General features: G+C 53.6%; 1 protein-coding gene across 1 annotated transcript; it reads right to left on the bottom strand.

Moving 5' to 3' along the window:
* Positions 1-1,066: 1,066 nt before the first annotated feature.
* LOC140110747 (terminal nucleotidyltransferase 5C-like) lies at positions 1,067-7,878 on the bottom strand. Its single transcript, XM_072132262.1, has 2 exons — positions 7,624-7,878; positions 1,067-3,042 (listed from the first exon to the last, which is right to left on the bottom strand). The coding sequence occupies exon 2, from the start codon at positions 3,029-3,031 to the stop codon at positions 1,877-1,879; it is 1,155 nt and encodes a 384-aa protein (XP_071988363.1). The 5' UTR covers positions 3,032-3,042; positions 7,624-7,878; the 3' UTR covers positions 1,067-1,876.
* Between the last annotated feature and the right edge of the window lie 7,525 nt (positions 7,879-15,403).

The following is a 15,403-nucleotide window of genomic DNA, read 5'->3' as shown; positions in this document are numbered from 1 at the left end:
CCACCGTGCATTGTGGGCGGGGCTACAGAAGCTGCCAGGACACAAATAGATGGTTGACTCCACAGAGCGGCACCCGGGGCTGAACCTACAGAGGTGACACACTGTGACGCATGTCCTGACACACTAAGATCAAAGCTACGGAACCAGATCTGCAGCTGTGAGCAATCACTCTGCACGTACAGGGGACTCCAGGAGAAGCTACAATCAGATATACTCTAGTCACACCAAGAGCTGCATCATCCGTCCAGTCACATCTCTACAGCCGCTCATGTCACCGTATATTCACTAGTCACACCTAGAGCTGCATCACCTGTCCAGTCACATCTCTACAGCCGCTCATGTCACCGTATATTCACTAGTCACACCTAGAGCTGCATCATCCGTCCAGTCACATCTCTACAGCTGCTCATGTCACCGTATATTCACTAGTCACACCTAGAGCTGCATCATCCGTCCAGTCACATCTCTACAGCCGCTCATGTCACCGTATATTCACTAGTCACATTTAGAGCTGCAGCACGTTACATAATAACAAGCTCAATCCTACGGAGCGGCCAAAGTCCTGGCCCTGGTGTAAGGTGCAGCGCGCCAGCACCCGCGCAGGTCATGGTGTACGGTGACCCAGGTCACACAACCCCAGAGGTGCCTGGCACAGCATCAGCACTGCAGACCCATCACCCAGCTTTCCCAGAGTCCTGGCCGTCCATGGCGCCTGACACTGCCGGGTACCAGGGAAATCCAATGTTAGGGCACAGAGCACAGCAGTGAGAGGAGACGCTGCAGATCTGGTACAGCTGTGTGAGGATCCCTTTAATATGCAGTGCACCTGCCGTTCCCATCCTCCAGTCACCACCAGAGCTGCGGCCACATCCGATAGGAAAAATCTGTACACAATGTGCTGTTTGGATGCAGCTCTGGCAGGGACTGGAGTAGAGCTCGCCTTCTTCTGGCGGCCGCAGCATCTGGGCAAACACCCGGGGAGCAGATATTTGCTTTTCCATTGTGCCGAGCGATAGGGATTAACCCCGCGAGCGCCGGCAGATTCCAGGACACGAGACACAGGAGGTTACGACAAGGGGGACATTTATTATTATCACAAGAGATGACAAAATCCTGAGCAGTGAACAAGAGCTGAGGTGTTGTTACTGTGTGCCGGGGGGTGAGGAGGAGGAGGATAAGGCACGGCACCCCCCAGCAGATACATGGCCCAGCGCAGGGGTCACTAGTCACAGCCAAAGCTGCAAGACCCTCGCGTCACATTGTGGGGTATGTAGTCATACAACACGGCACCGCTACATCTCCCACAATGCAAGGCAGCACTGACCGGAGACTTCCTGCACAGGGCCCGCCCCCTTGCCGTTTTATTGCTGCTGCAGTGAACGGAGGGGAAAAAAAAAAATAAATAAAAAAACCCCAAAAGTAAAGAAACTGCAACTTCTGAAATCACAAAACCCAAAAAACATTGTGCGCCAAAGGGTGGGGCAGCGAGACGCGGCACGCCCACTCAGGCACAGGACACACCCACAATTCTCATCTTTCACCATTTTTGGTTAATTTTTTTTAAAGTTTTTTTTTTCTTACAAATAAATAAACACAAAATTTCACTTTTTGGTATTTTTCTTCTTTTGAACTTTTTTTTTCCTTCATTTTTCCTTCTTTTTTTGAGCTCCCAGGCTCTTCACATCCTGAAGCAGACTCCGCCCTGGAGGAGGAGAAAGGGGAGGAGTCATAACAAGCCACCCCCACCTGCAGGAGGTTATGGGCTCGTCCAAAACAAAAACACTGATTGGTTTAAAAGGTTTGCAGGCCGTCACAGTATTGGGGGCGGGTGGAGGGGTGGAGTGGCTGGCGGTGCAGTCCGTCACACGGGGGGCTCCTAGCTGCAGGGCAGCCACGTGGGGTAGGCCGTGTTGGCGATGTAGTAGTTGCTGAAGTTGGCGTCGCTGACGTAGGGGGCGGGCTGGTAGTAGCAGGTGACGTTGGTGGCGTTGGGGATGATGTTCTGCTCGGCCAGGACCCTCAGGGCGAGCAGTGAGATGAGGTTCAGAGTCTGGCGCCGCTCGTGGCCCATCAGACACACCGTGCTCTCGTTCACCACCTTGCGCAGGATCATCAGGTAGTCGTACTTGCTCTTCTCCTCCCCGATGAAGTGGTTCTGCAGGTAGGACTCCAGCTTGCGCTGCTGCTCGAAGATGTCCGAGAAGTCGATGAAGAAGCGCGAGCACATGTAGCGCTCCAGGGACTTGATCTGCTCGCGGTCGGACGGCTTGAAGTCGCGCACCAGCAGGTTGCTGTACTTCATCAGGCCGCCGCCACGGATCTCCTCCGGGTTCTTGGTGGCGATCAGCTTGTTGCGGAGGTGGCCCAGGGCGGCCTCGAAGTCGCCGTACATGCTCTCCCCGATGACGGTGGGGTGGAAGTGCTCGGACATGGGGTTCTCCGCGCAGTCGTAGTAGAGGAGCAGCGAGTCCAGCACAATCTGGAAGGAGTCCACGCTGAACTCAAACTGCCGGCGGATGGAGTGCACAAACTTCAGCTCGATGTTGCGTCCGTCCTTGTTGGAGAGCGAGATGAGGCTCCAGCGATCGGCCTCGGTGAACACCTTGACCAGCTTCTGCACGTAGGCCTCCTTCAGGGTCACCGGGCTGATCTTCTCCTTGTTCACCCCCTCGGGCAGGAAGTTCAGCAGGAGTCCGATCACCACGTCCTTCACCAGCTGGAAGTCGCCCTCCGAGGAGATGGTGACCCCGAAGATGAGGTCCAGGTCCTTGTAGCCCAGACCGTTGTCCTTGACCAGGACGTGGCTGGCGGCGGAGCCGTTGAGCCGCACGTCTCGCACTTTGATGCCGGCGTCCTCCAGGCGGCTGCGCACCAGGTGCACAATGTCCTTCAGCGTGATCTTCAGGGTGGGGAAGTTGCCGCGGCCGTGGATGGGGACCACCTCCGTCAGGAAGGAGTTCAGCCGATCCACCTGCTCCCAGGTCAGGACGCTGCGGGACAGGCTCACCGGGTCACTTCCTGGGCTCGCCATGGTTCTGGTATCTGTGGGAGAGAGAAAACGGATCAGTACTGGAGAAGAGGACAAGAAGTCACTAGTCACATCCAGAGCTGCAGCCACCACCTGCTAGTCCAGTGCCTTGTGTGACTGTGCAGTCAGTCCAGGGGTTAATGAGCAGCCACGTCAGGGGCCACAATATGGGGGGCCGTGCAGTGGGACCCCCTCCCCCGTGTCCGGTCTATATAAGGAGGTGGCAGCGAGGGCTCCGCTTACATGCCCCGGGCACCGCGCCAGCTCACAGCTTAGAATAGCACAAACCACACAGAGCACCAGAACCACAGCTGCGAAGACCAGGGGGAGCAATAGACTACACTGGACCGAGGCGGCTGCAGGTCACAGTGTGTCAGCCGCATACAGCGGGGCTTCAGTACATAACACGAGGACACAGTGCAGGAAGAGGGGGCGCAGCTGAAGGGCCGTTACAATGGACAAGGAATGGATAGAAGTGTAACAGTCCTGAGGCCCAGATGCAGGCGGACCCCCTACTCCAGCCCCTTCCCCCGCTATATATAGATAGGTCAGCAAGTGCACAAGTCACTGCCGAGGCTGCAACAAGGAACACAACATCTGCTGTCCAGTGTCCCCCCAGCACTAGGACCCTGCAGAACCCCCACTGCTGAGGCTTCGCTACACTTGTATCCATTGTAGGGAAATATTCCTACAATGGGACACGAGGAGGGGGGGCTCCTGGGGAAGAGCCACAGAGGGGACACGAGGGGGGGGGGGCTCCTGGGGAAGAGCCACAGAGGGGACACGAGGGGGGGGGGGCTCCTGGGGAAGAGCCACAGAGGGGACACGAGGGGGGGGGGGCTCCTGGGGAAGAGCCACAGAGGGGACACGAGGGGGGGGGGGGTCCTGGGGAAGAGCCACAGAGGGGACACGGGGGGGGGGGGGGGCTCCTGGGGAAGAGCCACAGAGGGGACACGGGAGGCCGCCACAGCTTAACCCCTTCACATCCAGAGCCACGAGGAAATTCCTGTACACTGCGGTCTGACAGCAGCTGGTGACAGCACAGGGACTCCCATCATCCGCCCCCCCCCCGTACATGTGACGCATCGGAGAATGTGGAGTAACCAGTGAAGCGCCGCGGTCCTCGTCACTGACATCAGCGCAGGTCACATCCTCCATGACCGGTCGTATCAGCGATCCCCGACTATATATAGCGCCGCCCCGGGCCGCAGCGCTGCAAATATGGACAACACGAGGGACCCATAACCTCATATACAGGGACACAAATCACTGACAGCAAGCAGAGATCCCGAGGAGGCGCCCCATAACCCTGCACACACTGACAGCAAGCAGAGATCCCGAGGAGGCGCCCCATAACCCTGCACACACTGACAGCAAGCAGAGATCCCGAGGAGGCGCCCCATAACCCTGCATACACCGACAGCAAGCAGAGATCCCGAGGAGACGCCCCATAACCCTGCACACACCGACAGCAAGCAGAGATCCCGAGGAGGCGCCCCATAACCCTGCATACACCGACAGCAAGCAGAGATCCCGAGGAGGTGCCCACACCCTCATATACAGGGACACAAATCACTGACAGCAAGCAGAGATCCCGAGGAGGTGCCCCATAACCCTGCACACACTGACAGCAAGCAGAGATCCCGAGGAGGTGCTCACACCCTCATATACAGGGACACAAATCACTGACAGCAAGCAGAGATCCCGAGGAGGCGCCCCATAACCCTGCACACAGTGACAGCAAGCAGAGATCCCGAGGAGGCGCCCCATAACCCTGCACACACTGACAGCAAGCAGAGATCCCGAGGAGGTGCCCATAACCCTGCACACACTGACAGCAAGCAGAGATCCCGAGGAGGTGCCCATAACCCTGCACACACTGACAGCAAGCAGAGATCCCGAGGAGGCACCCCATAACCCTGCACACACTGACAGCAAGCAGAGATCCCGAGGAGGTGCCCATAACCTCATATACAGGGACACAAATCACTGACAGCAAGCAGAGATCCCGAGGAGGTGCCCATAACCTCATATACAGGGACACAAATCACTGACAGCAAGCAGAGATCCCGAGGAGGCACCCCATAACCCTGCACACACTGACAGCAAGCAGAGATCCCGAGGAGGTGCCCATAACCCTGCACACACTGACAGCAAGCAGAGATCCCGAGGAGGCACCCCATAACCCTGCACACACCGACAGCAAGCAGAGATCCCGAGGAGGTTCCAGACACCGACTCCAGGAGGCAACTCATAACCCTGTGCAGTGGCAGCAAGCAGAGATCCTGAGAAAACCTGTCATTCAGACCCAGGGCTTGACACAGCTGGTGGGTTGTTACATTGTGACATCTCCCAGCATGCCTTGCTCCCGCTGCGCCCCCCCCCCCCCTCCATTGTGTTACTACATACATCAGGACCACGACCTCAGAGTCACCCCAATACACAGTGACCCCCACACTCAGGTAAAGCTCAGCAGCGCCCCCCACAGGCCAACGCTGCACCTGCAGAGATAACAGGAGATTAACCTCATCCTGACCACAACCTGGAGGACCCCAATAAGAGGCACCCGAAGATACAGACAGGGAGGGGTCACAACCAAATACCGGGCACCAGGACACAGACCCCAACATCTGGAGGGAGGGGGGCAGAAAGATCCAGACACGTATACAGCTATATATACACACTCCCCCCCCCCTCCCCAGTATACAGCTATATATACTCTCCCCCCCGCCCCAGTATACAGCTATATATACTCTCCCCCCCGCCCCAGTATACAGCTATATATACTCTCCCCCCCCCCCCGCCCCAGTATACAGCTATATATACTCTCCCCCCCCCCCAGTATACAGCTATATATACTCTCCCCCCCCCCCAGTATACAGCTATATATACTCTCCCCCCCCCCCAGTATACAGCTATATATACTCTCCCCCCCCCCCAGTATACAGCTATATATACTCTCCCCCCCCCCCGCCCCAGTATACAGCTATATATACTCTCCCCCCCCCCCCGCCCCAGTATACAGCTATATATACTCTCCCCCCCCCCCGCCCCAGTATACAGCTATATATACTCTCCCCCCCCCCCCGCCCCAGTATACAGCTATATATACTCTCCCCCCCCCCCGCCCCAGTATACAGCTATATATACTCTCCCCCCCCCCCCGCCCCAGTATACAGCTATATATACTCTCCCCCCCCCCCCCCCCAGTATACAGCTATATATACTCTCCCCCCCCCCCCCCGCCCCAGTATACAGCTATATATACTCTCCCCCCCCCCCCCCGCCCCAGTATACAGCTATATATACTCTCCCCCCCCCCCCGCCCCAGTATACAGCTATATATACTCTCCCCCCCCCCCCCGCCCCAGTATACAGCTATATATACTCTCCCCCCCCCCCCCCCCCAGTATACAGCTATATATACTCTCCCCCCCCCCCCCGCCCCAGTATACAGCTATATATACTCTCCCCCCCCCCCCCCGCCCCAGTATACAGCTATATATACTCTCCCCCCCCCCCAGTATACAGCTATATATACTCTCCCCCCCCCCGCCCCAGTATACAGCTATATATACTCTCCCCCCCCCCCCGCCCCAGTATACAGCTATATATACTCTCCCCCCCCCCCCCGCCCCAGTATACAGCTATATATACTCTCCCCCCCCCCCCCCAGTATACAGCTATATATACTCTCCTCCCCCCCCCCAGTATACAGCTATATATACTCTCCTCCCCCCCCCCCCGCCCCAGTATACAGCTATATATACTCTCCCCCCCCCCCGCCCCAGTATACAGCTATATATACTCTCCCCCCCCCCCCCCGCCCCAGTATACAGCTATATATACTCTCCCCCCCCCCCCCGCCCCAGTATACAGCTATATATACTCTCCCCCCCCCCCCCGCCCCAGTATACAGCTATATATACTCTCCCCCCCCCCCCGCCCCAGTATACAGCTATATATACTCTCCCCCCCCCCCCCGCCCCAGTATACAGCTATATATACTCTCCCCCCCCCCCCCGCCCCAGTATACAGCTATATATACTCTCCCCCCCCCCCGCCCCAGTATACAGCTATATATACTCTCCCCCCCCCCCCCGCCCCAGTATACAGCTATATATACTCTCCCCCCCCCCCCCGCCCCAGTATACAGCTATATATACTCTCCCCCCCCCCCCCCGCCCCAGTATACAGCTATATATACTCTCCCCCCCCCCCCGCCCCAGTATACAGCTATATATACTCTCCCCCCCCCCCCGCCCCAGTATACAGCTATATATACTCTCCTCCCCCCCCCCCAGTATACAGCTATATATACTCTCCTCCCCCCCCCCCAGTATACAGCTATATATACTCTCCTCCCCCCCCCCCAGTATACAGCTATATATACTCTCCTCCCCCCCCCCAGTATACAGCTATATATACTCTCCTCCCCCCCCCCAGTATACAGCTATATATACTCTCCCCCCCCCCCCCAGTATACAGCTATATATACTCTCTCCCCCCAGTATACAGCTATATATATACCCCCCCGGGCCACTGCTCCTGTACACCTTGCAGCCCCCACAGACACATAACCCCCGGGCTCTCACCTGCTGTGCGGTTGCTATTGGTCGCTGTACACACTCGGTATCTCAGCAGCTGCAGCGACTCTCCGCTGACAGACGTCTCTCCCCGCGCGCCGCGCTCCTATATACAGGACTCATCACCCATACGGATCCCTCCGCCGCCTCAGTCTCTCCGTGCTGAGGAGCCTCCCCGGGGGCCGGCGCCGCTGTACACATCCCGGAGCCGCGCACAGGACTGTGACACCCGCTGTTCCGCCACCCGCCGCCTCCCTGCCCCCCGAGGAGCGGGAAACCCTCGGGACTATTCACCGCACAACGTCACACCTCTAGACAGATCAATGCGCCGCAGTGACGTCAGGGACTCCCGCTCCAGGATTGGCCGCCGTCATGAATGGTTGCTAGGAAACCGATAAATAATGGGCGGTTCTGAGAGTATTTTTTTATTTCCGTAGTAAAAGCATATAACCCCGCCCACTCACGCATTCACCAATCAGCGGGCCGCAGGTGAGGCAGGCTCTGCTGTGTATGGACAACACAAAGCGAAAGCGGATCGCTGATTGGATAGCCCTCGTCTACATATAGGACTAAGTGCGTCACAGCCGCAAGTCTTTTGGAGATGACGCAGGAGCGTGCTGGGCGGGGCTACAAACAGCACAGAGGATTTAACCCCTTCCATGTTATGTGACTTCAGTGTCTGAGAGCAGAGCTCGGGGTGACCAATCAGAGCTCAGCTTACATTTTTCCACAACTTTTTATAAGATAAAGCTGAGATCTGATTGGTTTCCATCAGCAAATAAATCTCCCTCAATGTATGTGACACCTCAACGGGGGGAGGACGATGTATGTGACACCCCACCGGGGGGAGGACGATGTATGTGACCCCTCACCGGGGGGAGGACGATGTATGTGACACCCCATCGGGGGAGGACGATGTATGTGACACCCCATCGGGGGAGGACGATGTATGTGACCCCTCACCGGGGGGAGGACGATGTATGTGACCCCTCACCGGGGGGAGGACGATGTATGTGACACCCCATCGGGGGAGGACGATGTATGTGACACCCCATCGGGGGAGGACGATGTATGTGACCCCTCACCGGGGGGAGGACGATGTATGTGACCCCTCACCAGGGGGAGGACGATGTATGTGACACCCCATCAGGGGAGGACGATGTATGTGACACCCCATCGGGGGAGGACGATGTATGTGACCCCTCACCGGGGGGAGGACGATGTATGTGACACCCCATCGGGGGAGGACGATGTATGTGACACCCCATCGGGGGAGGACGATGTATGTGACCCCTCACCGGGGGGAGGACGATGTATGTGACCCCTCACCAGGGGGAGGACGATGTATGTGACCTCTCACCAGGGGAGGACGATGTATGTGACACCCCATCGGGGGAGGACGATGTATGTGACACCCCATCGGGGGAGGACGATGTATGTGACACCCCATCGGGGGAGGACGATGTATGTGACACCCCACCGGGGGGAGGACGATGTATGTGACCCCTCACCGGGGGAGGACGATGTATGTGACACCCCATCGGGGGAGGACGATGTATGTGACACCCCATCGGGGGAGGACGGTGTATGTGACCTCTCACCGGGGGAGGACGGTGTATGTGACACCTCACCGGGGGAGGACGGTGTATGTGACACCCCACCGGGGGAGGACGGTGTATGTGACCCCTCACCGGGGGAGGACGATGTATGTGACCCCCCACCGGGGGAGGACGATGTATGTGACCCCTCACCGGGGGAGGACGATGTATGTGACCCCTCACCGGGGGGAGGACGATGTATGTGACCTCTCACCGGGGGAGGACGGTGTATGTGACCCCTCACCGGGGGGAGGACGATGTATGTGACCTCTCACCGGGGGAGGACGGTGTATGTGACACCCCATCGGGGGGAGGACGATGTATGTGACACCCCATCGGGGGGAGGACGATGCATGTGACCCCTCACCGGGGGGAGGACGATGTATGTGACACCCCATCGGGGGGAGGACGATGCATGTGACCCCTCACCGGGGGGAGGACGATGTATGTGACCCCTCACCGGGGGAGGACGATGCATGTGACCCCTCACCGGGGGGAGGACGGTGCATGTGACCCCTCACCGGGGGGAGGACGATGCATGTGACCCCTCACCGGGGGAGGACGATGCATGTGACCCCTCACCGGGGGAGGACGATGCATGTGACCCCTCACCGGGGGGAGGACGGTGCATGTGACCCCTCACCGGGGGAGGACGGTGCATGTGACACCCCACCGGGGGGAGGACGATGTATGTGACACCCCATCGGTAGGAGGACGATGTATGTGACCCCTCACCGGGGGAGGACGATGCATGTGACACCCCACCGGGGGGAGGACGATGTATGTGACACCCCATCGGGAGGAGGACGATGTATGTGACCCCTCACCGGGGGGAGGACGGTGTATGTGACACCCCATCGGGGGGAGGATGGTGTATGTGACCCCTCACCGGGGGAGCACGATACATGTGACCCCTCACCAGGGGGAGCACGATACATGTGACCCCTCACCGGGGGGAGCACGATACATGTGACCCCTCACCGGGGGGAGCACGATACATGTGACCCCTCACCGGGGGAGGACGATGTATGTGACAGCCCACCAGGGGAGGACGATGTATGTGGCCTCTCACCGGGGCAGGACGTATGCAATTCACCACTGTCCTGTCTGTTCTCTTGTAGACACTCATCACTCTCCTGTCTGTTCTCTTGTAGTCACTCACCACTTTCCTGTCTGTTCTCTTGTAGTCACTCACCGCTTTCCTGTCTGTTCTCTTGTAGTCACTCACCGCTTTCCTGTCTGTTCTCTTGTAGTCTCTCATCACTTTCCTGTCTGTTCTCTTGTAGTCACTCACCACTTTCCTGTCTGTTCTCTTGTAGTCACTAAATACTTTCCTGTCTGTTCTCTTGTAGTCACTCATCACTTTCCTGTCTGTTCTCTTGTAGTCACTCAGCGCTTTCCTGTCTGTTCTCTTGTAGTCTCTCACCACTTTCCTGTCTGTTCTCTTGTAGTCTCTCACCACTTTCCTGTCTGTTCTCTTGTAGTCACTCACCACTTTCCTGTCTGTTCTCTTGTAGTCTCTCACCACTTTCCTGTCTGTTCTCTTGTAGTCACTAAATACTTTCCTGTCTGTTCTCTTGTAGTCACTCGCCACTTTCCTGTCTGTTCTCTTGTAGTCACTCACCACTTTCCTGTCTGTTCTCTTGTAGTCTCTCATCACTTTCCTGTCTGTTCTCTTGTAGTCACTCACCGCTTTCCTGTCTGTTCTCTTGTAGTCTCTCATCACTTTCCTGTCTGTTCTCTTGTAGTCACTCATCACTTTCCTGTCTGTTCTCTTGTAGTCACTCATCACTTTCCTGTCTGTTCTCTTGTAGTCACTCACCGCTTTCCTGTCTGTTCTCTTGTAGTCACTCATCACTTTCCTGTCTGTTCTCTTGTAGTCACTCACCACTTTCCTGTCTGTTCTCTTGTAGTCACTAAATACTTTCCTGTCTGTTCTCTTGTAGTCTCTCACCACTTTCCTGTCTGTTCTCTTGTAGTCTCTCACCACTTTCCTGTCTGTTCTCTTGTAGTCTCTCACCACTTTCCTCTCTGTTCTCTTGTAGTCACTCATCACTTTCCTGTCTGTTCTCTTGTAGTCACTCAGCACTTTCCTGTCTGTTCTCTTGTAGTCACTCACCACTTTCCTGTCTGTTCTCTTGTAGTCACTCACCACTTTCCTGTCTTTTCTCTTGTAGTCACTCACCACTTTCCTGTCTTTTCTCTTGTAGTCACTAAATATTTTCCTGTCTGTTCTCTTGCAGTCTCTCACCACTTTCCTGTCTGTTCTCTTGTAGTCACTCACCACTTTCCTGTCTTTTCTCTTGTAGTCACTAAATACTTTCCTGTCTGTTCTCTTGTAGTCACTAAATACTTTCCTGTCTGTTCTCTTGTAGTCACTCACCACTTTCCTGTCTGTTCTCTTGTAGTCACTCACCACTTTCCTGTCTGTTCTCTTGTAGTCACTCACCACTTTCCTGTCTGTTCTCTTGTAGTCACTAAATACTTTCCTGTCTGTTCTCTTGTAGTCACTAAATACTTTCCTGTCTGTTCTCTTGTAGTCACTCACCACTTTCCTGTCTGTTCTCTTGTAATCACTAAATACTTTCCTGTCTGTTCTCTTGTAGTCACTCACCACTTTCCTGTCTGTTCTCTTGTAATCACTAAATACTTTCCTGTCTGTTCTCTTGTAGTCACTCACCACTTTCCTGTCTGTTCTCTTGTAGTTACTCACCACTTTCCTGTCTGTTCTCTTGTAGTCACTAAATACTTTCCTGTCTGTTCTCTTGTAGTCACTCACCACTTTCCTGTCTGTTCTCTTGTAATCACTAAATACTTTCCTGTCTGTTCTCTTGTAGTCACTCACCACTTTCCTGTCTGTTCTCTTGTAGTTACTCACCACTTTCCTGTCTGTTCTCTTGTAGTCACTAAATACTTTCCTGTCTGTTCTCTTGTAGTCACTCACCACTTTCCTGTCTGTTCTCTTGTAGTCTCTCATCACTTTCCTGTCTGTTCTCTTGTAGTCACTAAATACTTTCCTGTCTGTTCTCTTGTAGTCACTAAATACTTTCCTGTCTGTTCTCTTGTAGTCTCTCACCACTTTCCTCTCTGTTCTCTTGTAATCACTAAATACTTTCCTGTCTGTTCTCTTGTAGTCACTCACCACTTTCCTGTCTGTTCTCTTGTAGTCACTCACCACTTTCCTGTCTGTTCTCTTGTAGTCACTCACCACTTTCCTGTCTGTTCTCTTGTAGTCACTCACCACTTTCCTGTCAGTTCTCTTGTAGTCTCTCACCACTTTCCTGTCTTTTCTCTTGTAGTCACTAAATACTTTCCTGTCTGTTCTCTTGTAGTCACTCACCACTTTCCTGTCTGTTCTCTTGTAGTCACTCACCACTTTCCTGTCTGTTCTCTTGTAGTCTCTCACCACTTTCCTGTCTGTTCTCTTGTAGTCTCTCACCACTTTCCTGTCTGTTCTCTTGTAGTCACTCACCACTTTCCTGTCTGTTCTCTTGTAGTCACTCACCACTTTCCTGTCTGTTCTCTTGTAGTCACTCACCACTTTCCTGTCTGTTCTCTTGTAGTCACTCACCACTTTCCTGTCTGTTCTCTTGTAGTCACTCACCACTTTCCTGTCTGTTCTCTTGTAGTCACTCACCACTTTCCTGTCTGTTCTCCTGTAGTCACTCACCTCTTTCCTCTCTGTTCTCCTGTAGTCACTCACCTCTTTCCTCTCTGTTCTCTTGTAGTCACTCACCACTTTCCTGTCTGTTCTCTTGTAGTCACTCACCACTTTCCTGTCTGTTCTCTTGTAGTCACTCACCACTTTCCTGTCTGTTCTCTTGTAGTCACTCACCACTTTCCTGTCAGTTCTCTTGTAGTCACTCATCACTTTCCTGTCTGTTCTCTTGTAGTCACTCATCACTTTCCTGTCTGTTCTCTTGTAGTCACTCACCACTTTCCTGTCTGTTCTCTTGTAGTCACTCACCACTTTCCTGTCTGTTCTCTTGTAGTCACTCACCACTTTCCCGTCTGTTCTCTTGTAGTCACTCACCACTTTCCTGTCTGTTCTCCTGTAGTCACTCACCTCTTTCCTCTCTGTTCTCTTGTAGTCACTCACCACTTTCCTGTCTGTTCTCCTGTAGTCACTCACCTCTTTCCTCTCTGTTCTCTTGTAGTCACTCATCACTTTCCTGTCTGTTCTCTTGTAGTCACTCACCACTTTCCTGTCTGTTCTCTTGTAGTCACTCACCACTTTCCTGTCTGTTCTCTTGTAGTCACTCACCACTTTCCTGTCTGTTCTCTTGTAGTCACTCACCACTTTCCTGTCTGTTCTCTTGTAGTCACTCACCACTTTCCTGTCTGTTCTCTTGTAGTCTCTCACCACTTTCCTGTCTGTTCTCTTGTAGTCTCTCACCACTTTCCTGTCTGTTCTCTTGTAGTCACTCACCACTGTCCTGTCTGTTCTCTTGTAGTCACTCACCACTTTCCTGTCTGTTCTCTTGTAGTCACTCACCACTTTCCTGTCTGTTCTCTTGTAGTCACTCACCACTTTCCTGTCTGTTCTCTTGTAGTCACTCACCACTTTCCTGTCTGTTCTCTTGTAGTCACTCACCACTTTCCTGTCTGTTCTCTTGTAGTCACTCACCACTTTCCTGTCTGTTCTCTTGTAGTCACTCACCACTTTCCTGTCTGTTCTCTTGTAGTCACTCACCACTTTCCTGTCTGTTCTCTTGTAGTCACTCACCACTTTCCTGTCTGTTCTCTTGTAGTCTCTCACCACATTCCTGTCTGTTCTCTTGTAGTCACTCACCACTTTCCTGTCTGTTCTCTTGTAGTCACTCACCACTTTCCTGTCTGTTCTCTTGTAGTCACTCACCACTTTCCTGTCTGTTCTCTTGTAGTCACTCACCACTTTCCTGTCTGTTCTCTTGTAGTCTCTCACCACTCTCCTGTCTGTTCTCTTGTAGTCACTCACCACTTTCCTGTCTGTTCTCTTGTAGTCTCTCACCACTTTCCTGTCTGTTCTCTTGTAGTCTCTCACCACTTTCCTGTCTGTTCTCTTGTAGTCTCTCACCACTTTCCTGTCTGTTCTCTTGTAGTCACCCATCACTTTCCTGTCTGTTCTCTTGTAGTCACTCACCACTTTCCTGTCTGTTCTCTTGTAGTCACTCACCACTTTCCTGTCTGTTCTCTCGTAGTCTCTCACCACTTTCCTGTCTGTTCTCTTGTAGTCTCTCACCACTTTCCTGTCTGTTCTCTTGTAGTCTCTCACCACTTTCCTGTCTGTTCTCTTGTAGTCTCTCACCACTTTCCTGTCTGTTCTCTTGTAGTCACTCATCACTTTCCTGTCTGTTCTCTTGTAGTCTCTCACCACTTTCCTGTCTGGTCTGTTGTAGTCTCTCACCACTTTCCTGTCTGTTCTCTTGTAGTCTCTCACCACTTTCCTGTCTGTTCTCTTGTAGTCTCTCACCACTTTCCTGTCTGTTCTCTTGTAGTCTCTCACCACTTTCCTGTCTGTTCTCTTGTAGTCTCTCACCACTTTACTGTCTGTTCTCCTTTTTCTGTGTTTATTTAGTTGTTGGTGCCTCGAGGACCTGTTCTGGTTGTTACCCATTATTCCTGCCCTCCCTTTTGCCCTCCTCCCTTTGATCAGTCTTGGTTGTGTGTTGTGTGCATGCTGGGATTGCTAGTTCGCCAAGTTTTTCTTGCAGCAATCGTTTCGTTAGGGAGGCCTAAATTTAGTACCCCAGACCCTGGAATACTTTAGTTGTTTTCAGAGAAAGAAGTTGTCGGGTCCGGTGCTAGTCCGGGGAAGCTGCCCATCACCTGCAGGCAGGGAGTAGCTTAGCCTTAGAGTAGGGGGCAGTGTTCCCTTCCCTAGTGGTTGCTGCGCTCTTTATTCGGTTTTCTGCTTCCATGACAATAAGAAACTAAAAGGAGCACAGACCGTGCCAGAGGGGGCGCTCACCAGCAGGTCAGTGCTTGGTTTACAATCCTTCATCCTGGGGGTAGATGTCCTTTAATGCTCTGATATAGGTGGATCTTCTCAGAGATCTCTCTTTATATCACTACATCATCATCATTATTATTATTATTTAGCATATAATACCATTGAAATTAAATAAAAATGTATATGACTAAAAAAAATAAGGGCTCATCTCCAAAAAATGCGGACATGATGACAGACCATATTGTATAAATAAATACGG

Source organism: Engystomops pustulosus, unplaced genomic scaffold (genome assembly GCF_040894005.1).
Source record: "Engystomops pustulosus unplaced genomic scaffold, aEngPut4.maternal MAT_SCAFFOLD_309, whole genome shotgun sequence".
Lineage (NCBI taxonomy): Eukaryota > Metazoa > Chordata > Amphibia > Anura > Leptodactylidae > Engystomops > Engystomops pustulosus.
Note: the sequence above shows the minus strand (reverse complement) of the source record. Positions and strands in the feature narration are given on the sequence as shown.

What these genes read in the sequence shown, in the direction of transcription:
- LOC140110747 (XM_072132262.1), bottom strand. Translation starts at nt 3,031, where the DNA reads ATGGCGAGCCCAGGAAGTGACCCGGTGAGCCTGTCCCGCAGCGTCCTG.